The 25,380-nt window shown below is 38.7% G+C and overlaps 2 protein-coding genes across 2 annotated transcripts; both read left to right on the top strand.

Moving 5' to 3' along the window:
* The first annotated feature begins 3,078 nt into the window (after positions 1–3,078).
* On the top strand, positions 3,079–9,647 carry LOC121171556 (olfactory receptor 10R2). The gene is made up of 3 exons (XM_041003285.1): positions 3,079–3,196; positions 5,073–5,167; positions 8,706–9,647. Exons 1-3 carry the CDS (start codon positions 3,079–3,081, stop codon positions 9,645–9,647), a joined length of 1,155 nt encoding a protein of 384 aa, XP_040859219.1.
* Positions 9,648–20,179: 10,532 nt separating this feature from the next.
* LOC121171555 (olfactory receptor 10R2-like) lies at positions 20,180–21,121 on the top strand. Its single transcript, XM_041003284.1, has one exon. It carries the CDS (start codon positions 20,180–20,182, stop codon positions 21,119–21,121), a length of 942 nt encoding a protein of 313 aa, XP_040859218.1.
* The last annotated feature ends 4,259 nt before the right edge of the window (positions 21,122–25,380 follow it).

Below are 25,380 nucleotides of genomic sequence, written 5' to 3'. Positions count from 1 at the left end.
CAAATGAGAGCAAAATATTCAGCGTGGCACAGGAAAACGAGAAATGTGAAGAACTTTAGTTTTCTATTTCCATGGAAAAGAATCTGAATATTTACCCTTCCTTGTAGTTCCTTTCCTGAAGACAACAGGCAACTATCATTGGACTCAATCTGTGATACATGTTAATGAACATTTTTGGTTACTGATTAAGCTTTTAAACTTAGATGTTGAAATATCCTTGCCTTTAGATGGGTTGCTTTGCTCTCTTTTTTATTTGAAATTAGAACCTTTCTGTAGAGACTCCTTTCTATATTTCTATCTGACATCCTGTGCATGTGTTTATATAAATCAATTTCTTATACTTTTCTCAGCACCTACATTGTTTCCATTGATATCATATTGATAATTTCAAGACAGTTATTAGCATTACATAGTCTCAAAATATATCAAGAAAATTAAAAAAAAATGGCAAGTTATTATTGCACAGACAGGGAGACACAGATATACAAAGAGAGACAAAAAAAGTGATCAAAAACTGGTCCAAAGGTCTATGTGAGAGCATTCCAGCACCATCCAAAATGAAGCCGAAATGAAGCATGGATTTATCATCTAAAGTCTTCATCTTCATCAGCGTCCCAAGGCTTTAAGCCATCCTTCTCGGCTTTCCCAGACCACAAGCAGGCACCTGGCTGGGAAGTGGAACAACCAAGACAGAAATTGCTACCCATATGGAATGCCAGCACGTGCAAGCACAAGATAATCCTATTGAGCCATTGCGCTAACCTTCATGATTTCTCTTTTGATTAACTGCTTATTTAGATGTAAGTTGATTAGTTCTTATCTATTTGTGTAGTTTTCAAAGTTTTTATTTTAATGAATTTTTAGTTCTTATGTATTGTAGACAGGGTAATTTTTATGACTTATTTTAAATATGTTTCAATCTGTGATATGAATTGCCATGATCTACTTTGAAAATGTCTCTTTGTGTTCTTGAGAATGTTTATTGGGCGAGTGTTAGAAATTTCTCCAAATATTTTGCTGATCTATAATTGTAATTTTTCTGTCTTTATCCAATTATTATTTGATTGTATATAGTGGGTGTTGTGAGTAATCTTTGCAATCAACATACAAATGTAAATTATCTTCAGCATGTCAGTCCACTTATTATATAACGTCATTTGTATCTAAACCTAGAAATAAATAGTAGTTTTACTTTATTGTTTTGAGAAATGTCTACAGTGTTCTTCATGATGTGTATATTATAGATTTTCACCAGCAGTATAGACTGCTGTACTATTCCCTACACATTTGTTAGCAGTTATCATCTTCAATTTTTGATAAAAATAGACATGTGATATATTTCATTGTAACTACAATTTGAATTTATTGATTAATATCATTAACTTTTTCTGATATAGACTTATTACTCTTCTATATGCCTTCATTTGAGATATACCATTCAGGTCATTTGTGTATCATTTTTCATTGAACTGTTTCATTAGTGTGAAGTGGTTGGAATTATTTTTTCTTCTGAATGTTAACTGTTTTTCAGGTGAATGGATTTCAAATGTTTTCTCTGATTTTTCAGTATATCTCTTGATATTTAATACTTCATTTTTTCATTTTTGCTTCCCATAATTGCTTTTTAAATTTATTATCATCATATTTCTAAAATGAAAATGCCATCAGATTCACCAGAGTGCCAAAGAATAAATTTTTCAGTAACCACAAACATATATGAGGGTAAATTTAAAGGTTTCATTTAAAATTGTTATCGAACTAATTGCTGTTCTAAATGATAAAAATAATTCATGCTGCAATTCTGCATGTATTTTATAAGGTTTATTCTGGGGTTTTTAAAACATATTAATATTTTAAAAATATATTTAAATGTTTATTTATATTTTATATGTTTGAAAAGAGAAAGACACTGATATGAAGAGACATATCTTCCATACACTTAGTTAACTCCCCAGTAGTTGCAACAGGCTATTTGGAGCAGCAACAGCAGGGACCCAAAATTCCATCCAGGTCTTCCTTGTGGGTGGCAAAAACCCCATCTACCTGAACCATTACATTGTATTTCTCAAGGTGCATATTTGCAGTAAACTGTTCCAAAGTCAAGTAGCTAGGACCCAAACCAGGCATTCTGATATGAGACGGAGGCATCTCAAGTGAACCTAAGTGCCATGAAAAATGACCAGTTTCGCTCTTTCTTACAATTCACCTGCACACTACTCCTATTTCAACGTTTCAATTTCTATATCTACAATGTCATGAAATGCCATTGCAGAAGGACTATACTATTGTAATGATATAGGGAAATATAGTGGGGAGAGGGGATAAGTGGAAGGAAGGATAACAGAGGAAGGAGGAGGGGAAGACCCCTGAACCTATGAATCTCTATCATGAAAAAAGTTTTGTTTTTTTTCATTCCACTGCAAACTGTAAGATGTTGACCTCTGTGCTCTGATTCATATTCGTTTTCCATCTTCTTTCAAAGTGGAACATGCATGTCCCATAACTTTAATCATGGCATTCTGATGTCAGGTTCTCTGTTTAGAGTAAAGTTCACACAGAATTATCAATTACTTATGCTCAGCTGGACTGAATGTAGCATGTTTCGTAACAGAAACTAGAAACAAAATATGCAGTTCAGGATAGCTATAGATATATATTTTCACCCGTGTAAGAGGAGACTTGTATACATTGCTGCATCTCCTCGTTGCTCTTTGTGTCTATGACCACTGTCTTGATGTTTTCCTCCAAAGGTTTTCCTCCTCTTTAAGGAGAAGATAACTGCATGACAGACTTTGTCTTCAAGGAAAGGGGGAAAAATGACTCTGCTGGGGAGAGCCCAGTGGAGAGGCTTGCCAGGTTTGTTCTGCTGACAATGTTGTGCAGCTTTGCGTTTTCTCAGGGTTACCTCACCAAGTCACCTAAAAGGGGAAAGGATCTATTCCCCTAGTACCTTACAAAAATGTATCTATTTGGCCAGGGGACTTTAGATCTATTTTCTCCTTGGATCACAGTTGCCTAATTGAGAAAAAGTAGTCTGGCTAGGGAGACAATGTGATAACGGTCTCCTGGGGTTCTGGGATGTTAAAATCACCAAGCAGGGCATTGATACTGACAGTCAGAGATCCCACCTATGTGGTTGTAGATGGGCTGGGCTATGCAGATGGAATGCAACGATTACTGTTCTTAGAATGCAGTGGTAAGTCTTGTGTTGTTGATTTGGAAAATGTAAGAGGATTCGAGGAAAATATCATGTATTTGAAATCTGCTAGCCTTGACAAGTGACTTAGATTTTCCTTAAAGGTCTTAGACCATGTATATGAGAAAGAGCTGTTGCAGTTCACTGATCTGCAGGATTCATGATTTGGAAAATGTGAACGTTTTTCATGTTGGTTTTTGTACTATCTCATTGATGACTAAAAGAAATTCAGTTATCCACAATCTTAGGCAACATCTATGCTCTTTCATAGTAAACAACTATCTTCAGTTCATTCAAAATTTGTTGGGATCTTCTTGGAACTGCGGTATATAAATACATGATAGTGAAAAATTAAATGGTGAGTTAAAAGAAAGCTCAGGTTGAAGTATTAAAATTAAGGAAATAAAAGTACATTTGAGACACCATAGAATGGTTATGGAAATAGCTCTATGAGTCTTAAGAAGGAATGTGAGCAGGAAAAGAAGACCAGAAAGAAGACCAATTCTTAATTGAATGAACAAAAATAAAAACCGAAGAATAGGGAGAAAAGCAAAGATGGAATTGAAAGAAGACAGGGAAACATCTTTGGGATTTATTATGGTGCAGTTCTCAGATATGCTTTTCACTTATGCTATCCATTAATCCTTAAGATTTCCCAGATTTTGAAATTAAATCAGATTCAGGAAGGTTAAATTATTTTTTCAATGGAAATTCTGAACTAGAGTGCAAAATCACTGATTTTTTTGCCCCACACATACGGTTTTTTTAACAAAAATTTTTACATTGTGCCTTCGTTCTTTAGAAGTATCTTTATGCATTAGAATAACCGGAAATTAGTTGCAAGGTTTAATTTACCCATATCTTAACCTGCTGAATTATAGAACTTTTAAACCCTATATGCTTAGGATGTAGGATTTAAATTATGGAAAATTGTATGTTTCAAAAAATGTCTGTATCAAAATAAACTTTTAACTCTCTTTCCCCTGAGTTTTTGAAGGACTCTGTATCTGGTGCATGAACTTCTGTTAAATGAAAAAAAAAAAAATGGTGCTTGCTTTGTAAATGCTCAGATTGTATTGAGGAAGATAATAAAGATCATTATTTTTACAATTATTTTAAATATGAAAAGTTCTAGAATGAGTGTTTAATGAGAGCATTAACAAGAGCATTTGTTTTCTTTCTTCACTTACTTGTCTCAAACATCTAACGAGTGGTTGGGATTTAGTATGAACCTTATGAATATTCTGTAAATTGACAGAGTATTTGGGAACGTGAATTGGGACCACAATTTTTTGAAAGTTTGGAAAATCTGTCCCAATGCAAGTAAAGACATTGAAATTACATGGCATGACTCACTGCGTGTTCAAGGAACTACGTGGGGTTCTATATGCCAAAGCACTGAGCTAAACATGAGATCTGAAGAGATAAGTTTGGGAGTGTTTTAAGCAAGCAATCGTTGACACCCTTTGCTTTATTTTCCGTTAGGAAATATGGATTTTCATTAGTTTGTACAGATTGTGCATAGGGTTTTACATAAGAAGATATTTGATTAAATGCAAGTATCAGTGCCCTTGAAATTATCTTTGTTTCTCAATTGAACTGTTTCAAAGTCCCCTTTGCTATTTACTCCTCTTAAGTTTTACCAGGCTGTATCTGTGTCTGTGACACAGCTCCCAAACATAGGACCCTGACGACTCACAATCTCCTGTTTCCTCGTCTCAGTTCAACACGAATGGAGATTCCCCCTTCCATTCAACATTCGCTATAGCTTCCGACTTTGAATCAAATAATTTCTTTTAATTTCTTCAGATTCAAGCAGAAGAAAGGCAAACTACTAAAAAAATTTGTGTTGCAGTTTGTTTATTTTTCTTTTCAGACATTACGATTTTCTTCAGAGACCATAATTCTTTCTCCACAAAATTCACAGTCATATCAAAAGCACCAGCTATGAGAACCCAGGAGCTTGAAGAGGTAAATATAGCTAACATTCCATTAAAGATGTTTCAAAATAAAGTGGCTGGCCTACTGACTTGTGTACTTTGTATTATAATTCTATTTGCAAAGCCAATTAGCATGAATGTGAACCTACTTGCACATCAACTGAAATAAATAATTCATTTCAATTTCTTCAACAATTTAAATTTCATTCATGTATACCTATTTTAAAAAGTGGAGGCAGGCACATTTCTCATCTCCTGTTTCATCTCCTAAATTACTTTAATACCTATAGCTGAGCCAGGGCCAAGCTACGAGTCAAGAATTCAGTCCAGGTCCCCCGTGTGGTGGCAAGGCTCTCCCAATACTTGAACTATCATGTCCTGTCTCCTAGAGTGCATACTAGCACTAAATGCAATTGGAGGTAGAGCTGTGACCAGAACTCATACTCTCTAATCCGGACATTGTGCTAGCATCTCAGTGCTAGGCCAAACTGCTCCCTTCTCCCAAACCAAATTCACTTTAAATAAAATCTTCTCAGATTCTGCTTTTGAATAACCCATTTGCTTCCTCCCCTGCTATCTATTTAGATTTCAACATAGCTATGACCACTGAGTTGATTCTAATATGTTTAATACTCATGCCAACCAACTTCAGGAACAAGAGAGTGATAACACAGAGAGCTTAAGTGACCTGAGTCTTTACTCTCATCGCTATGCCACACTGCTGCCTTTTTAAAAAAAGATTTATTTATTTTCATTGGAAAGTTAGATATACAGAGAGGAGGAGAGACAGAGAGGAAGATCTTCCCTCTGATGATTCACTCCCCAAGCAGGGGCAACAGCTGGTGCTAAGCCAATCCAAAGCCAGGAGCCGGGAGCTTACTCCAGACCCAGGTGCAGGGTGCCAAAGTCTTGGGCCGTCCACCACTGCTTTCCCAGGGTACAAGCAGGAAGCTGGGAAGTGGAGCTGTCGGGACTAGAACCAGCGCCCATATGGAATCCTGGGCATGCAAGGCAAGGACCTTGACCACTACGCTATTGCGCCGGGCCTCCACACTACTGCCTTTTAAATCTAACAGTCTTAGCTTGGAGTGTGACTTCCGAAGTTTCTTACTCTCAGGGCATCTTTATCCATAAATCTTTTATACTAGGTTGGATTTTCAAGGATCTTGGAAAATGTTGGATAACTATATTCAAGGATCTTGATGACACTTCACTCAACTTCTTCAATCAACTTACACCCTATTGATAATCCTATCAGTACACATGAGTTTTCCTTTGATTCATTCATTCCCATTGTATCAATCGCGAGTCTGTGCCCCATGTCTTGGTTAGACTTTTAGTTAGTTATTTTCTACTTTACTGTCTAATTGCTTATTGTAAGCATTCATGTCAGCATTTTAAGGTATTTATTATTTCAGGTTGTGTTGTAATTTTTTTTTCAAAAGCTTACGGTTTTACTAAATGTTGTTAAACGTCTATAAATTGGTAGATATTTGAGTGCATTTATAGTTGTCACAATCATTTTTAGTAATGTTATCCTGGATATTTCCAGCAGTGTTTTGTGTGTACAGTCTTGACTTCTGTTTGGTAAACTACCAGCAACGATTTCTTTTTTAAGACTTATTTTGCAGGGGGGACGGAGCTAATGGCTGAGTAGTGGGCATTTCAAAATTATGGAGAGTAGATTTTAAATTTCTCCTCAATGTTAAGTATATAAGCAGATAAATCATGTTAATCATATTGATTTAATTATTTTACATAGTATTAAGGAGTCCAACATAAATCAAATATATGATATCATAGATAGATGTACAACTAAAACTGTCAAAACCTGTTTTCTAAACCAACTAATGTTACATCTCCAATAACAATACATGGAGGTTCGTTTCTCCACATGCTCAGTAGCATCTTCCATTGTCCATCATGTTGATACAGCCATCATAATGCAGGTAAACCATCACTGCAAGGTAGTTTTAGCATATTTTTATAATAATCAATGATGTTCAACACCTTCTCATCTTTATTTTTCAATGAAATACTTTATTTAAATGTTTAGACAAAATTGCTCTGTTTTGTCTGAGTGCTGCTCATTGCTTAGTGCTATGTTATTTACATATTTTGGACACAAAACACCATCTATGCTTTGAAAATATACAAATCACTATTTTGGAGCAGCTCAAACTTTCAAAATTTTATATTTGAAATGATTTATTTATCAATTCTCAATTCCATCTACTGATTTTTCTGTATAGTATGAATATACGTGATACTATCTTAATTATTTTATCCTGAAAATTGGTTCTGAAATCAGAAAGCAGAAATCCTCCATATTTATATTTCTTTTTGCAATTATTCTGGCTAATTAATTCCTCTCTCTATTAAATCCAAAGTTCATATTATTAGTCTTTACAAGTAAAGTCTGTTGGTGCTTTTTAAGAAATATGTTGAATTTATAAATCCATTTAATAAGAATTACCTCTTTATTGAGTATTTCATCTCATGAATATTTCATGTGTTTTCATTTCCTCAAATACTTTATTTCTCCCAACGTTATTGATCAAAGAAATGCAAATCTCAGATAGAACAAGCAATGTTTGATAGTTTTCTGTATCTTTGGACTTCCTTTATCAAATTTAAAACTAAGTATATCACGCTATAGCAAATGATAATACTTTCATAATTTTATTCTTGAAAGGTATGTTGCTCACTGCAATGCACTAGGTAATGAGTCTCAAAGATGCCTGAGCTCTATTTCTTGGAGCTAGGAATATATTAGATTCTTGAAAAGGGGGTGTTAAAATGGCAAATGAGGGGCAGGAGAAAGCTTAGTAATTAACATGCCAATTGAGTTCACGTAAAGTCTGAAATGCATTACTGGCTCTGGGCTTCTGTCTCAGTCCAAACCAGTAAATAGGGGCACACAACCCACCCCTGCATCCGTCTCAGATAAACAACAAAGAAGGTAACAGATGCAATCAGTTAGCCAAGAATAGAGAAGTTATCCTGCAGGCCTGATATAATACAATCTTTTAATAACTGAATCAGAGTGTCAAAATGTCACTTTTGTTGACTTTTTTAAAATGTCATTTTGTTGACTTTTTTAAAAGATCGTTTTTATTGGAAAGGTAGATTTACAGAGAGAAGAGAAACAAAGAGAAAGATCTGTCTGTTGGTTCACTCCCCAAGTAGCTTCAACAGGCTGGACCTGAACTATTTGGAAAACAGGAGCCTCCTCTAGGGGTCCCATGTGGATGCAGTGTCCCAAGGCTTGGGGCAATCCTCTACTGCTTTCCCAGGCTACAAACAGAGAAATGGATGGGGAGTGGAGCAGGTGGAAATGAACTGACACCCATGTAATCCCAGCATTTGCAAGGTTAGCGTTTAGTCACTAGGCTATGGCACTTGACCTTGTTTGATTGGCTTTTAATATGATGGAAGAGGGCCATGGATCGACGAATGTGAGAAGTCACTAGAAATTAGAAACTGCATGTTAAATGGTTGCATTATTCCATGGCACCTGCAGAAAGGAGTTCTGTGAATATATTTAACTTCTTTTCTTTTCTCTGTAGGTTGTAGTAGCAAACATCACCACTGTCACTGAGTTCCTGTTGCTGGGTTTTTCGAGCCTTGGTGAAATCCAGCTTGCCCTGTTTGTGGTTTTTCTCTTTCTGTATTTAGTTATTCTTAGTGGCAATGCCACTATAATCAGTGTCATTCAACTGGATCAGAGCCTCCACACACCAATGTACTTCTTCCTTGGTATTCTCTCAACATCTGAGACCTTTTATACATTTGTTATTTTACCCAAGATGCTGCTCAACCTGCTGTCTGTGGCCAGAACCATCTCCTTTACCTGCTGTGCCATTCAAATGTTCTTCTTCCTAGGTTTTGCTATTACCAACTGCCTGCTGTTGGGTGTGATGGGCTATGACCGCTATGCTGCCATTTGTCACCCTCTGCATTACCCAATCCTGATGAGTTGGCAGGTGTGTGGAAAATTGGCAGCTGCTTGTGGGATTGGTGGCACCATAGCCTCACTGACAGTTGTAAATCTAGTTTTCAGTCTTCCTTTTTGTAATGCAAACAAGGTCAACCACTACTTCTGTGACATCTCCCCAGTCATTCGTCTGGCTTGTACCAATACAGATGTTCATGAATTTGTCATATTCATTTGTGGAGTTTTGGTACTTGTGGTTCCCTTTTGCTTTATCTGTATCTCTTATCTCTGCATTCTGAGGACTATCCTGAAGATCCCCTCTGCTGAGGGCAAACGGAAGGCCTTTTCCACCTGCGCCTCTCATCTCACTGTGGTTATTGTTCACTATGGCTGTGCTTCCTTCATCTACCTGAGACCTACAGCAAACTATGTGTCCAACAAGGACAGGCTGGTGACAGTGACATATACTGTTGTCACTCCATTACTAAACCCCATGGTCTACAGCCTCAGAAACAAAGAGGTCCAACTTGCTATCCGAAAAGTGCTAGGAAAGAAAGGATCTCTGAAATTATAGAATTGGGGAGCCAGTCACTGGCATCCTAAATAAACATCAACTGGGGTCTTTGTTGCTCTTCTAAAGTACCTGGGAAGACAATGAGAGATGGTGAATGTGACCCTGTTCCCCATACAGAAAACCCTAATAGTATTTCAGACTCCTGGCTTTGGCTTAAACCCAGCTATAGCTGCTGAAACCATGTAAGGAATAAAAGAGTGAATGGAAGACTATCTCCCTCTCTCTCTTTCTTTGTGTCTCTCTTTCCTTCCCCTCTTTGTGACTGCCTTTCAAATGAATGCATAAATCCCCAAAGTACATAATTTAAGTATTTTAGTTTCTCTAATAAATGATGCTGTCTATGTTATGTGCATATTTGATCTGCAACTGATTCATTGGAATGATAGGACTCTAAGGTAATACACATTTTTCTCTCTTTGAACTCTTTAGAGGGTCTTGTAAGCTAATGTTTTCCAGTTTCTCAGATCGAATGCTAGGAATATCCTCAACTGCTCAGTTCACTGTAATAATCAGAAATCTAAATTCCAATTAAATATAATTGTCCTTCCTTTTCATGGTGATTGTCTTTAGATCAGCGAGCCTACACTGTAGTCAATAAGAATAAAATTTATTTTAGCTCTGTTGGCAATGACTTCCACTTTAATAAGTGATCTCATAAGAATTACACTGGTATTAGTATTTCCTATGTTAAAAAAAAGTGATATGTATGTGCATGAATGTGGTACTTACAGATGGAAGGAAATGCTAAAAAGTTAAAGAAAAAAACTGAAGCAAATAAGAAATTACAGAAGGAATTTGTACTTCTGATTGAAAAGAAAAGAATTGCCCTAGAGAGGGACGCAGAGGTGGCTTGAAGTCCTCCTTGACGATTGCTGTTATTCTTTGGCTGTGTGCTCAGCACTTTGCAGAAGTTGCACACTGACAGTGCCTCGTGTGATGAACTGCCATGGTTGCTGGATAATTTCCCATTAGAAATTTCTGTAACACTTCTTGTTATAAAGTTGAAGCTCTCTCTGAAGGCTTGTAAAGTTACTTACTAATTATGAAATTTTACCACTTTCCTGGTCACATATCTTTCGGATTACATTTTGGAAAATGTCCAATTTAAGTTATGCCAGGAAGAATGCTTTTCCCAGTTGACTAATATCCAGTTGAACAAAAAGATTGAGCACCCTTGTGACCTGTGGCCATTAGCAGCACAGACATCTTTCTCAAAACTATAGCACCTCAGAACAGTAGATGTACTTCCAGTTTCAGATTTCTCGAATATATTGGAATCCCAATCTACTCTGTCCCTTTATCTCCAGGGAATGCATACTAAACTCTCAAAATAGTTATTATGCTTATGGGAAAACAAACTATCATAATATCTTCTAGTTTCCTCAAAGATTATGGTTTCTGCTTATTTTTAAGAGTGGTTGGTATGTTTTTACCCCACAGCTTTTTTTGTCTCAAGTCAAATGTTTTGTGGATAGTCATCTAGGTCATGCACTCCACGATCAGACCATGGAACCTGCAATTCTCTTCATTGTAGGAGCTCTGAGTCCAGTGGTTCAGTAGGGTGAGGGGGGGAAGGGGAAGGGGTGGTTAGGGTGGGTTTGAGGAATCCCCAAAGAAACCTCATCTGAGGTGATCCCAGACTTGTGTGGGATCACATGACTTTTGTGTGTGCTTGCCAATACAGGGTCTGGCACAGTCCGTAACCCAATTCAACCTATACTGATAGGTGCAGTTTCTGGATCAGTTCTGTCTCCAGTCCTGCTTTCTATGCAAACAAGTGGGTGTGGCACCTAGAGACTCCTGGATCCTCACCAAGGACTATCAGTACGGGCACCAAGGACTACATCCCAGCTGCCAAGGAGACCACGGGGAATTGGAGTGCCTTCGGAGGCCGAGAACTCTGAGGTCATCTGCTCCCATCTGGATCTACCACATGGAATGGAAGAAGCCCAAAACCTTCCTCACAAGATCCAAGGTCATTGGAGCAACAGCCAGAAGCCCTGAGCAGTCTGCAGAAAACAGAAGAACAGTAAACTTCCTTCAGGACTCAGGAGATGAGCTTTCTCTGGTTCTTACTTAGCTCCAACTTTGAATCTCCATCGTCTCCTGCAAGGACCATAAGGGTTGCTCTGGAGCCCCACCCCTAAAAAAATTAGAATACATTGACAGAGAACAACAAGGAAAGCTTAGAACCAGACAGGAAATGGTCAGCGTGGGCTCACATACACCTTACTAGGTAGGACACAAAGATAAGTTACTCCTCACTAAGGTATTGAAGATTTCTCTGCACACCCCTCCTAAAACTATTTTGCACCTCAGTTGTTGACATATGCCTTGTTAGAGTTATAAGCCAGTTTAGACTACCCTAAAATCTGCCAAGTTCAGTAAAAATTGTTCTTTAACACTATAAACTGCTAAATGCAAATAGATACAAGATAGCTTAATAGTACCTTATAGCCATTTTAAGGTGTATAGAAGCTGGTTGTATATAAACTAAAATTGAAATGTCAATGAAGTAGTCACAGCATGTGGTTAAGAACTTGCATTTTTTAACATATTGATTACTCAATATCATGTCAAATAATTCCATAATATTGTAAATGGTTGTTGATGTTATGTTGTGGCTTTTAACTGATCGGGATGATATTCTGCCAGCTCAGCCTTCAGATCAGAGATGCTCTCCCCAAGAAAACGTGTCTGCACAATAAGATGCTGTACTCTATGCTTGGTATATGTTTGCAATGAAAGAATATTGACTGGATTTGAACTGTAATTTTGCAGCAAGATGGAGAAATTCACCATTGGAAGAGGGTACGGGGAGAGGTCGGGGGAATCCCAGAGCCTATAAAACTGTGTCACAAAATGAAATGTAATCAATAAAAAAAAAAATAACAAGTGGGTGTTGCAGCCCAGCCCATTCCTGTCCACCACACACTCAGCCTTCACACAAAGTAGTGGGAGCTGTGGCCTAGTTGGAGCAACCCGCAATAACTCCCACCAGGATAGCCCCCGCCCTGGTTCCCATGATTGTCAGTAAGTTCAGCAGATTTGTCCAATCTATCACACATCCCATTTAACTCTTGTACATGGGCATTGAAGCCTAGTTCATCCCAACCAGCCCCACTATCCAGTACATACTGGTGCCAACAAGTGCCACTCTATCTAGCCATAACTGCCCCTAGTCCTGGTTTTCATGTTCAATAGTGGGATTGGCAACCCAAAAGGGAGGTGCCTACTGTTTCCCTAATGGGCCCACTCCCACTCCTGGATCTTGCACTTTCCAGGTGGTTCTGCAGTTTAGCTTGACAGGATTTGCACCTCCCCCATGCCAGCATCTGCCAGCTGATGTTGTGGCAAAGCCCAACCAACCCACATGCACTCTGACTTGTACATGTACCTGTAGGAAAGTCAACCCAGTTTGGTTGTCCCCCAATCCAGCTCACATGCAGACCAACAGGTATTGTAGCACTGCCAGGTCTGATCTGCCCCCATCTCAGCTCTAACAAGCACCAGTGGGTGTAGTGGTCCAGCAGGAGAGCAACCCCCCTCCAGCTCCCCTACCTGGATCACCCCCCACCACCAAGTCTCACTTGTGCTGGTTGGGTGCCACAGCCCAGTATGGCATGGCCTGCCTTACTTCAATATTTGTTAGTAGGTGCTGTAGCCTGGACTGGCCCAGCCAACCCCTAGTTCCAGCTCACACTGCTGGGGGTTCAACCCAGCCCAGCCCTGCTGGCCCTTAGTCCTGACCCTACTATGAACTGGCTGGTATTGCAGCCTAACCAGACATGACCCAAACACCATTCTGGTTATCAGATCTACTAGCGAATGATATAAACTTGTCCGACCTATATCACCCCAGACCTGAGTGAAACATGCTGGTGGGTACCTTAACCTGGCCTGTTCTGGTCTGCTCCCTGTCTTAATTCCTGCATTCACCTGGAGGAACTGTGTCCTGACAGAGGAGTTCCCCAAGCTCCTCCATCAGAACCTCTCTCAATGCCAGATCTCACACACACCGGTTGGTCCATGGGTCAGCTCTACTTAGTCCACCTCCTGTCTTAGCAGAAACAGTGACCTTTCTTAACGGGTCCTCACCCATTCTGGTTCATATTGTTGGGTGTTACAACCCACCCAAGCCTGGCCCACCAAGATATAGCTCACATCTGCCTTAGCAGGGGCAGAGACTTAGCCCATCCCATCCAACACCCAACCTGGTTCTCAGGAGCACCAGTGGGTGCTGGAGTCTAGCCAAGTTTGGTGCACCCAAGACCCAGTCCTTACCCATGCTGAGGGACACTGCAGCTGTGTCCGGACAAGATCATTGCCCCCACTCTGGCCCTTGCACTCATCAGAGGAAATCACAACCCCATCAGGGCATCCCATTAGCTCCCCAACCAGGCCTGTTCCCAGCTATAGATTGCATGTGTGCCAGTGGTTGCTCTGACCCAGCTTGGCGTAATCCTTCACCTGTCTTGGTCTTTACCTTTAGATGCTGTGGCTTGGCCAGACTTGGTCAGTTCCAAGCTCCAACTATCACTGGTGGGTAATGCAACCTGGCCCTGCTCAGTCGGCTCCCATCCCTGGGTCATGCAAACTGGTAGATGTGATAGCCTAGCCCAGTATGACTTGCTTTCAAGCCTGGTTTTTGCACTTGCCAGTGAGCTAAGGTTTGCTCAGCCCTGCCTGCCCCTCCCCCTTCCAAACTCAACCCACACACTTGTTAACAGTTGGAGCTACATTACCCTGCCTTCCCAACACCCAGGCATGGACCAACTAGGGGAGTTTTCTTAGTTCCTACACCAGACCCACTCTCAGACCTAGATCTCACACGTGCTAGGCCCTTACCCAGCATAATCTGCCCTCTCTGTCCAAGGCTTCGCATGAGTTGGTGAATGTTACTGCCCAGCCCACCCCACACCCAGTATCCTGTTTTAGAATGCACATGTGGGTGCTGCTGACTGTACCTGCTCAGCCTGTTCCCAATCCCAGTATCCATGAATGTCAGAGGGTTCCATAGTCCAGTCTGACTCAGCCCATTGCTACCCCAACTCTTAAACTAACCAGTGGGGCTTGTAATTCCACAGGGTTAGGCCCACATATCCCCCACAGAATCTACCCCTAGACCTGGTTCCCTTGCATGATGCTTAGTGTCATGGCCCAGCCTAATGTAACCCGCACCCTGTTCCAACATTCACTGTCAGATACTGGGATCTAGCCATACCAAATAAGCCCCCAGCCCTATCCTTCATGTGGGCTGGCATGTAATGGTCAGCAGTGTTCCATTCTAACAAGCCCTGCTCAGTTCTTCCATGTGGCCTGGTGTCTGCTAACCCTTTATGGCACAATCCCATTGAGTTTCCTGCCCCAAGCAAGATAATAGATGGATCTAGGATAACTGCAGGAGACATCTAATTTTTATGGAGTACAAAAAAAGTAACGCATATGATGGAAATTAATATTTTGAGAATTTTATAAGTCTCTCCACCTGTGTTTTCTTTCTAGCTACTATTTATTGAATTCTTTATTTAATGGATAATTAAGCTTGTGATTGTAAAGAAAATTGAGAGTATGTCACTATAAAATTAAAAGAAAAATATGAGGGACGGTACTAAGGGAAGGAAAACGCATTGGTTAGAAGTATAATTGTGTACATAAAATTTTATATATGAAAATACATGAAATTTGTTCCCTTTATATAAATAAAAATAAAAATAATCAATAGGTTAAACAATCTAAAAATTATATGGGGGTCTTACTTTTGCAGACTGCTGTTTATCCCAAGAGCCTTTGTTGAAGCAACCAATTTTTTTCCTTGGATTATTTTCAGTTCTCTTGTTGGAGAATAGTTGGCTGTACAATGTGTGGGTTCACTCTAGGTTTTCTATTCTATTCTACTCATCTTCTTCTCTCTTTCTGTACCTGTACTAGACAGTTTAGATTACCGCTTCTTTGTAGTATGTCTTGAGGTCTAGAATTGTGATTCCTCCCACTTTTGTTTTAGTCTTCAGGATAGCTTTGGCTATTCATGCTCTCTTGTGTTTCCAGTATTAGTAATACTGTATCTTTTCTATTTAGAAAAGAAGAAGAATGTTGTTGGGATTTTGATTGGAATCACATCGAATCTGTATATTGCTTTTGGTAATTTGGACATTTTGATGGTGTTGTTTCTGCCAATCCAGGAACATGATAAAATTTCACCATCTTTTCTTTGGGAAATCCCCGAGGCCACTCAGGGGTGAGGTGACAGTGTTCTTCAACTAAAAGAACCACCACTGGAGGGGGTCTCTATTCATTGTGAAAAAAGTGTAAACTGACATAGGCCAAGAATAAGGAGGGCAGGAGGACTTCTCCTGATAGTCCCTTCACCCAACAATGGCGCTGTAATTGACTATAAAGCATGCCTTATCCCTTTAAGCCCTCCATTCATGTCACAGGTCACCTTTCTCACATAGGCCGGAAGCTCTGACTCAGGCAGGTAAGCTGTGAGTCACACACACCAGGTAGCATATAGAAATCTAGCTGCAATCTCCCCCAATCTTTATTGTTTCTTTATTTCTTTTTCTAATGTTTTGTAATTGCTATTGTAGAGGCATTTCTTGTCTTTGATTAGGTTTATCCCAAGGTATTTAAAATCTTCTGCATTACATGTCATGATGAGTATCTGGATCCAAGTATTGGCTTTGCATTTGATTTCAGATTTCTGCTAGTGTGCACTCTGGGATGCAGTGGATGATGGCCTTTGGTAGTTGGGTCCCTAAAATCCAAATAAGACACGTGTGTTTATTCTCTGGCTTTTGATTTTATGTGACTCTGCTCCAGTTTTTGCAGTCATCTGAGCTGTGGGCCAGAGATAAATAAGTTTTTAAAAATACATTTTTTTTTCCCTGCAATTCGAGAATAAAAGTCTAGAGGCATTACAGAGGGCATTTCAAGGGAAGAAGGTCCACTGATGTGTATTTTATCTATGGTTTGTGGAATACCTCCACCTCTTTAACGAGTGTCCAGAGAATTTCTAGAAGAAAGTTAGCTAATTTCCATTGTATAATGTAAAAGGTCTTCTCTTTAGACGAGAAATTCTCCTAGGATATGATCATGGTTTACCTGTTTATAAGAGAAGTAATGGACACTTACGGAGCATAATTACCTCTCCACGGAAGTGGGAATCACAATTACCAATCAAGTTGCTGAGACAATGGCGAAGGTTTAAAACACAGATCACTGGTGATACACATTGAGACCCCGCCTGTACTATCCATGGAGAAAATGCACAGGTGACTTTATCTGTGGAATAATGCAGCTTTTTTTGTTTGTTTTGTGCAAATATTTCTTTATTTTATAATTGAGTTTCATGCAGATTTCATATGCTTATGTTGGGAGTTCTAGAAGGTGGAATAAATGCGCAGTGGTACAAAGACAGAGAAGATAACTATTAAATTTTACCCGAGGCCATATCAAATGTTTCCAATTATTATCAGAGAGTGAACAAAGATGAGGGCCTAAAGGCACTGGATCTCCAGTATGAGGAAACCAAAAATTGTATGTAGCGACTTTGATTACCTTATTTAAAAGAGTAGAGAAGTGACAACTGAGTTATGTCTTTGTATGTCAAATTTAAAATTTGTAGCATTTTCTCAAGCGTTAGTGATTTATCTCTCCTTAGTTACTAGTTGTGGAAAGTATAGGAAACCTGTTCACGTGACAGAAGGGCAGGTAGATAGTGAAAAATGAAGGCTTGAACTGAATAGTGGCTAAACAAAAATGAAATAATGTAGGATAAACATTGTTCAAAGCAAAGATGCAATATATATCTTACATACATATACATGTGTACGAAGAAAACTAAAAGAATACACAGGAAACATTTGCACTATGGAGAATGTGAGATTTTTTCACCCTAAAGGCACACAGTAGTACACAGGGGCTGACCAAGTACCTCTAGGATGAGTTAACTAAAATCATTATTGAATCATTAATATAACTTTTGATTTATTCATTGATCAAATGCTTATTATTCTTTTATATGAACCTGCATTAAATTCCAAATGTATAAAGGGAATGAGGCAAAAATATGTATCCTTGAGAATTTCAAGACTATATGAAATACAGAGGAAAATAATTTGAATACCCTATATCAAGTGTTTGATAAACACATGAAACTTTTACATAGACTGAAAAAAAAAAAACCAGTAAACTCTTCTTTGATTAGATAGGTAAAGTTCAATAACTGATGGCTTTTGAGCTTTGAAAAGTGAAAGTCCAGAGATGCAAAGAAAAGGTTATTGAAAGTTACAACTTTTTTTTTGGCTAGGACTTTAACATAATAAAGGCATCTGTAGCAAGCTCTTTCAGCGTAGTTCTTACACAATGAAAATTATGGGATGAAATCTGCAATTCTAGACAGGGAAAGAGAATCAACTGTTACGTGTTCCAGTTTGAGGACGTCAGACTGTATCCTATAGGGGATGGAGAGTCAGAAAAGGACCACATGGAGAGTGAGCTCATTGCTTCCACTTGTTAAGAAGGTAGTCTACTCACCCTGTTCTGTGTGTCGTCTTCCCACACTACTCATCTTTGAAAGCTTCTCTTTCACCCTGACGTCCCCTGCCTTTCAGGCTCAAGGCACTATCTCCTGTTTACCACATATTTTCCTATGTAACATCTGAACATGGGCTAAATGAAATCAAGGTTGCCACAGTACATTTTGTTTTATAATTTTAGTTTCTGTAATGGTATCAAGAGTGATGATGAAAGAATAGGTTTATAGGTCAGAGTATTATTGAGAAACTATTAAATACTGAGCACTTTTTTTCTCCTTTCAGAAACTCCCAACTTTCTTCTCATGCTTGGCACTGTTAATACTGAAAATGATGGAATAAAAAAAATGTCCCTCCCAAAGGATTCCAGAATAGTAGAAATATAAAGATGAAAAATGCTAGAGATGCCTTAATGTTTTGGACAAATGTATGGCATGCTTGTGTTTGTTATAATTTTCAAACAGGCAATTAAAATGTAAATTTGTGATTCCAGTTCTATTTCAAAATTACTAAACCTTTCTCTAAGTAAAATAACAAATGATAATAGCAATATATTTATTTGAAAAATACTTAACCCCGAAGTAACTTATCTTTAAAGTGAATTAACAACTTTACCTATTCGAGTAGCAATGGTGAAACTGTTAATAATTACAAATGAAGATACTATTAATTTTTGGATACTATTCATGTTTATGGTTTTCCTGCTTTTCCATTTGAAACTTTGTGTCAGAGATTTTTGGTCTCAAGAGATTGAAGTAGGGGGCTAATATTGAGATAACTATTTTGTAACATCCCTAGAGACAAATGTCATTTACCTGGAAATTTGGAAATAATTTAGAGAGGAAAGTAACATTGTTGGTCACTTGTATGTTTCACCAACTCTTAAATACTTAGCACTTGCTGGGCATTATTGTATATATGGAAGATACAGGGTGTCTGGTAAATTATAAGCTGTGAAAAATATAATATAAAATTATAAAATTAATGAAAAGACTACAGTGATTGCTAGTATCTAATAGCTGCTTTGCTAGGGTCAAAAAGTTAAGTTTTAGACAGCAGCACTAGATCTGTTTTAATGAGTGTATGCATGGAAATGGGCTTAGAGAACAATTACTAAAGAGAAAATTCTTAAGACACACACAGAAAATTAAGTCAATCGTTATTTCCCTAGCTGGGGAATGTATTAAAAGTAGGTAGGACTCTGGCCCGGCGCAGTGGCGCAAGTGGTTAAAGGTTCTCGCCTTGAATGCCCGGGATCCCATATGGGCGCTGGTTCTAATCCCGGCGGCCCCGCTTCCCTTCCAGCTCCCTGCCTGTGGCCTGGGAAAGCAGTCGAGGACGGCCCAAAGCTTTGGGAACCTGCACCCGCGTGGGAGACCCGGAAGAGGCTCCTGGCTTCGGATCAGCATAGTATCGGCCCGTTGCGCTCACTTGGGGAGTGAATCATCGGACGGAAGATGTTCCTCTCTCTCCTCTCTGTATATCCGCCTTTCCAATAAAAAAATAATAATAATAAATCTTAAAAAAAAAAAGTAGGTAGGACTGTGGATCCTCGGATATTAGAGCTTTTACCCACAGCAGCTGGAAAAAAAGTTTAATTATTTAAAACTGTAAGTAAGGTAGATAAAGTTTTTTGGCTCACTTTTTTAAAAACAATTTAATGGAGAATGCAAATCTGCAAGACAGGATCCTGAAAGACAGGTTTTACATAAGCAAGTGATTGCATATTTCACATAAACACTTGTTCTCCAATTTAATATCTAAATTCATTGAATTAAATCAATATTTAAAATAATTGAGAAAATCGGAGTTTGGGTGCACAACAACTTAGATTCTTTTCTGACTCATTTATATTATTTCCTCTCTAATGTCTGCTTGCTTTTTTTTTTTCTCTTCCTTACAAGATGCCATAGCTACTTTATGAAGTTGTCTATCTGATACCTCAGTTTCAAAGAACATGATCACACTCGTTTTGTTCCTTGGGATCAACCCTTCATGGCCAATTCCTCCTCGGTCACTGAGTTCCTCCTGCTGGGTTTTTCGAGTCTTGGGGATATGCAGCTCGTCCTCTTCGTGGTCTTCCTCTGCCTCTATCTGATCATCTTGAGTGGGAACGCGACCATCATCTCAGTCATCCGCTTAGACCACAGCCTCCACACCCCCATGTACTTCTTCCTAGGAGTTCTCTCTACCTCTGAGATCTTCTACACACTTGTTATATTGCCCAAGATGCTCATCAACCTCTTTTCTGTCCTCAGGACGCTCTCCTTTGTAAACTGCGCCACTCAGATGTTCTTTTTTCTTGGTTTTGCTGTCACCAATTGCTTGCTGCTGGGAGTGATGGGCTATGATCGATACGCCGCCATTTGCCAGCCTTTGCACTACCCCGTTCTCATGAGCTGGAGAGTGTGTGGACAACTGACAGTAACTTGTGCTGCGAGTGGTTTCCTCATATCCCTGGTGGGAACAACTTTGGTCTTCAGCCTTCCTTTTTGTAGTTCCAACGAGATCAACCACTACTTTTGTGATATTTCACCAGTCATACGGCTTGCCTGTGCTGAAACCTACATCCGTGAGTTGGTCATCTTCACTTGTGGGGTTTTGGTGCTTGTTGTTCCCTTCATATTTATCTGCATCTCTTATGGTTTCATTGTCCGCACCATCCTGAAGATACCATCCGCTGAAGGCAGACGGAAAGCCTTCTCCACCTGCGCCTCCCACCTCATTGTGGTCATTGTCCATTATGGCTGTGCCTCCTTTGTCTACCTCCGGCCCTCAGCCAAATATATCTCGGGAAAAGACAGGCTGGTGACAGTAACCTACACCATCATCACTCCACTGTTGAACCCCATGGTATACAGTCTCAGGAACAGGGATGTGCAGGTAGCTATTAAAAAAGTAATTGGGAAGACTGTCTTTTCTTTGAAGAATTTGTAATCTCAGCATTTTTCAGTAGCACACATTTGGAACAACTGTTTGATGAACTCACAAGAATGTTTTTGACTATTCCTTTTTTAAAAAATGACTTATTTACTTTTTTATCAGAGAGTCAGATTAAGTGAAAGAAGGAGATTTAGAGAGTGCAATGGCCAGAGTTGAACTGATCCCAAGCCAGGAGCTTCTTTCAGGTCTCCCATGTGGATGCAGAATCCCAAGGCTTTGGGCCATCCTCTGTTGCTTTCCTATGCCACAAGCAGGGAGCTGGATGGGAAATGGAGCAGCAGGGACACGAACAAGTGCCCATGTATAGTTGGTGCGTGCAAGGCAAGGACTTGGCCTCTAGGCTATTGCGCTGGGCTCATCTATTTAGTTTCTAATTACAAGTGCTTGGACAGATGCTTTCCATTTTGTCTTAAATTTTATAGTGATTAATGCAGACATAGTGGGAATTTTTTCATGGAATTGTTTTAAATGTTTTCAGAGGGTAAAGGTAATCTGACATGAAAGAATAATTTTCCTTTTCCTGTTTTTAATTTTACAAATTTATAGTTATCAAAAAAGTCTTAGCAATGACCATTTCCTCTATATATTTTTAAAGATTTATTTTATTTTATTTTTATTGGAAAGGCGGATATACAGAGAGGAAAGACAGAGAGGAAGATCTTCTGTGTGATGATTCACTCCCCAAGTGAGCGCAATGGCCGATGCTATGCTGATCCGAAGCCAGGAGCCTCTTCTGGGTCTCCCACGCGGGTGCAGGGTCCCAAAGCCTTGGGCCGTCCTCGACTGCTTTCCTGGGCCACAGGCAGGGAGCTGGAAGGGAAGCGGGGCTGCCAGGATAGAACCGGCGCCGATATGGGATCCCGGGTGTGTAAGGTGAGGACATTAACCACTTGCGCCACCGCGCTGGGCCCTCCTCTATATATTTTTAATCAAAAACATCGAATACATTCTTTGTTTCTGTTCATTCCAGCTTAAAATGAGGTATACAGATATAAGTGGCTTTGATTTGCAACACAAAATGATGGGAAACAGTATTCCATCCCAGCAACGATGTGATTCAAGATAGACATGGACTAAGTCACCATTCAAGCCATGATTTCTGTCTAATTCTTAAAGTTAATATGTCAAATATAGGAATAGTATCATTTTCCTTTTCCACTTAAGAAAGTTTATTACTTCTTTGTGTCTAGTAGGTAAAACCAGGGGCGGCTGTTACACCCAGTACTGATGTGTGCATTCCCTTCCAAGCTAACTTTCTGCCAGCGTGCCTGAAAAGTCAGTGTACAGATGTCAGGAACCTGAGTTCCTTCCACTGAGGTGGGAGACGCAGACAGAGTCTGGGTCCTGGTTTCTGTCTGCCTTAACCCTGGCCATTGTGGATTTTTAGTCAGTAAATTCTATCTTTCTGACTAATCACCTATCTATGCAAAAAACTTAAAACATCATAGACTATACAATTCATATTGGACACAGTTTTGGACCACTCCACTAGAAATATATCTCTCAGCATCTCTAACACAGGCATTGCAGGATATCTTTTCTGATCACTCCTTTGAACTAATCCTTCCCATGCATAGAAGATGTATTTCATAAGTATGGGGAAGAATGGACAATTAACTTGTCATGCCTCAGGTGCAAGAATTCTGCTTTGCCTTATATATTGATTTCATTAAGAAGAGGGAGCTACCTGCTTTCAGACTTATCTTTGGACTTTATGTATGGGAGGGAGACTTGTGTGCATTTGTTCCAGCATCTTCCCTACACAGATAACCTTTCCTCGAGCTCAGCAAGGAAAACCAGCTCCTATTGACTGGATAACTATTACTTCATAAAATACAGATTCCTGCTCTGCTGAGCTTTGGTTTGTAGCTTTCCAAAACTCAGCATAAATGACTTCTGTGGCTTTCATAATTCTGTCTCCTCTTTTATTTTTGATATTTTAAAATTTATGTATACAAAGTGAAAACATTCATGTAGTTATTAACACAAATTTGTGATCATTGTGACATTTCCCATCCTACTCTCCCTCCTGTCCTTATTCACCCATCCGCCTCCTTTATTTTTGTTATTGTTTTGCTTTTGTTGTTTTGTTTTTTACAATAGGATACATTCACTTCACCTCACTTTCACCTCACAATAAAGGCTTAATACTCTGTTGGGTAATGATAAAAAATAAAAAAAAAAAAATCACATAAAACCCTATTTCTCAGGAGTACAGAAATGAACATAAATAAGAATCAAATATGAAGATGGCAATCTTGCTAATGAAGAATGAATGCGTTTTTAGTGTTTCTTCATTATTATTACTATTATTTCGTTACCACAGACCAGGGAAAATGCATGCCATTTGCCTTTTGGGGGATGGCTTGCTTCTCTAAGTAGAACGGTTTCCATTTGCGTTCATTTTACTGTAAGAGATAGGATTTCTTTTTTTAATGGCACAGAAGTATTCCTCTGTGTGTGTGCATGTGTGTGTGTGAGATTTTCTTTATCCAATCACCTGTTGATGAATACCTGTGTTGACTCCGTATCTCTCTTTATCTTCGCTACTGTGAATTGACATGCAATAATCATGAGGGTACACATAACTCTCTCATATGCTGTTTTCACTTTGTTTGGGTAAATATCCAGGATTGGGATGGCTAGGTCATGGCATGGACCTACTTTCAAGTCCACACTGTCATTCATAATGGCTGTCCTATTTTACGTTCCTGCTAACAGTGGATAAATATACTTCTCCCTTACATCCTTACCAGCATTTATTAATTTTTGATTTTCAAGTGGAAGTCTTTCTATCTGGGGTGGTGTGCCTAATGGTTATTCCTAAAACTCCCAGAAGTATAATGAATGGCAGTGGTGCCAGTGAGCATTCTTTTCTGGTTTTGTGTTTTACTAGAAGTGCTTCCCATTTTCCCCTATTCAGTATTATGCCACTTGTGGGATTTTTATATATTGGCTTGGTGGTGTTGAGGAATATTCCAGCTATATCAAATTTGCTTAAGATTTTTCACACAGGAAGATGATATACTTCGTGAGTGAAATCTTTTTCAGGATATGTTGTAATTGTTTTCTCACCTGTGAATTTTGTTTAGATGATCAAGTTTTATTGTGTAAAATCACATAATATTTTCTTATATTTTTAAGTTACTACCTCTGTTTTTATTTTTCTCCTTTATTTGGTTTTTCAATTAAGCATTTCTTATTGATTTTCATTCTTCCTAGTGAAGCAATGAAGAAACTCCAGGAACTACGTTTCTTCATAAGCATTGGTCACTTCCATTATTTTTCTTCTGTTGCTTTTTTTCCTTAACAGATCTGCAATCTTAATTTATTCATGGAATATACTTTTAAAAATCAAATGTTTCTTCTTTATAAATGTTTCAGTTATTATGCAAATGAATTCTGCTAGTAATTTCTAGTTTTATTTTGTGTCAGTGAAATACTATAATGGTATAGTGCTATGTTTACAATTTTATTATATTTTTATTACTAGATTCTGAATTATTCCTTATAAAACACTTTTAAGTTAAAATTTTAGTGTGCATATTGTAGGCATTGTTTCAATTTTATTGATTACATTTTATTAACCTATTTAAGTATGTTGTATCCTTATTTACTTTGCTTATTTGCTGTCATGATTTCTTAGTGGCTAAAATACTTTGCACCATTTGTGTTTATTAACCTTTCAGTATAGTTCTAGCAGTATTGACTACAACTAAATTTAGTGGAATCTTGTTAAAATTTGAATAACATTTTTATGATTCAACCATATATATTTAACCCTCAAACACACCGAAATAATAACAGAGCTGTAGAAACACGTAGACTCACTCATCATGAAAACAAATAGGGGATATTGAAACAATTATACAGGAAGTAAGGACAATTAACAAGGCTCTAGGCAGAAAGGAGGAGAATTTCAAAGTACACTAGCACAAATAATAAACCAACCAAAGGCAAATTAATTCATATCTTGGAACTGTATTTGGAAATTGCCTTTATATTTGGGTCACCCAGCTGTCACCAGAGAGTAAGACAGGCTTACTGTCTGAACAAGGCACCTCGGGACTTGATCAGTATTTCTCAAATCCTCCACAGTAGCAGACCAGTTTCCTTTTTCCATTTCAAAAAAGGGCATAAAACACAATAAATATGAAGTGCTATAAAAATGAAATGAACCCTATCTGATTCTGTCCCTTGTTCCAAAAGATGTGTCCACAAATGTGTGTGTGTGTTATCACAGTCAGTTCAAA

Source organism: Ochotona curzoniae, unplaced genomic scaffold, assembly GCF_017591425.1.
Source record: "Ochotona curzoniae isolate NIBS_2020 unplaced genomic scaffold, NIBS_Ocur_1.0 scaffold_2683, whole genome shotgun sequence".
Lineage (NCBI taxonomy): Eukaryota > Metazoa > Chordata > Mammalia > Lagomorpha > Ochotonidae > Ochotona > Ochotona curzoniae.
The sequence above is the reverse complement of the archived record's forward strand: the minus strand, read 5'-3'. Positions and strand labels throughout refer to the sequence as shown.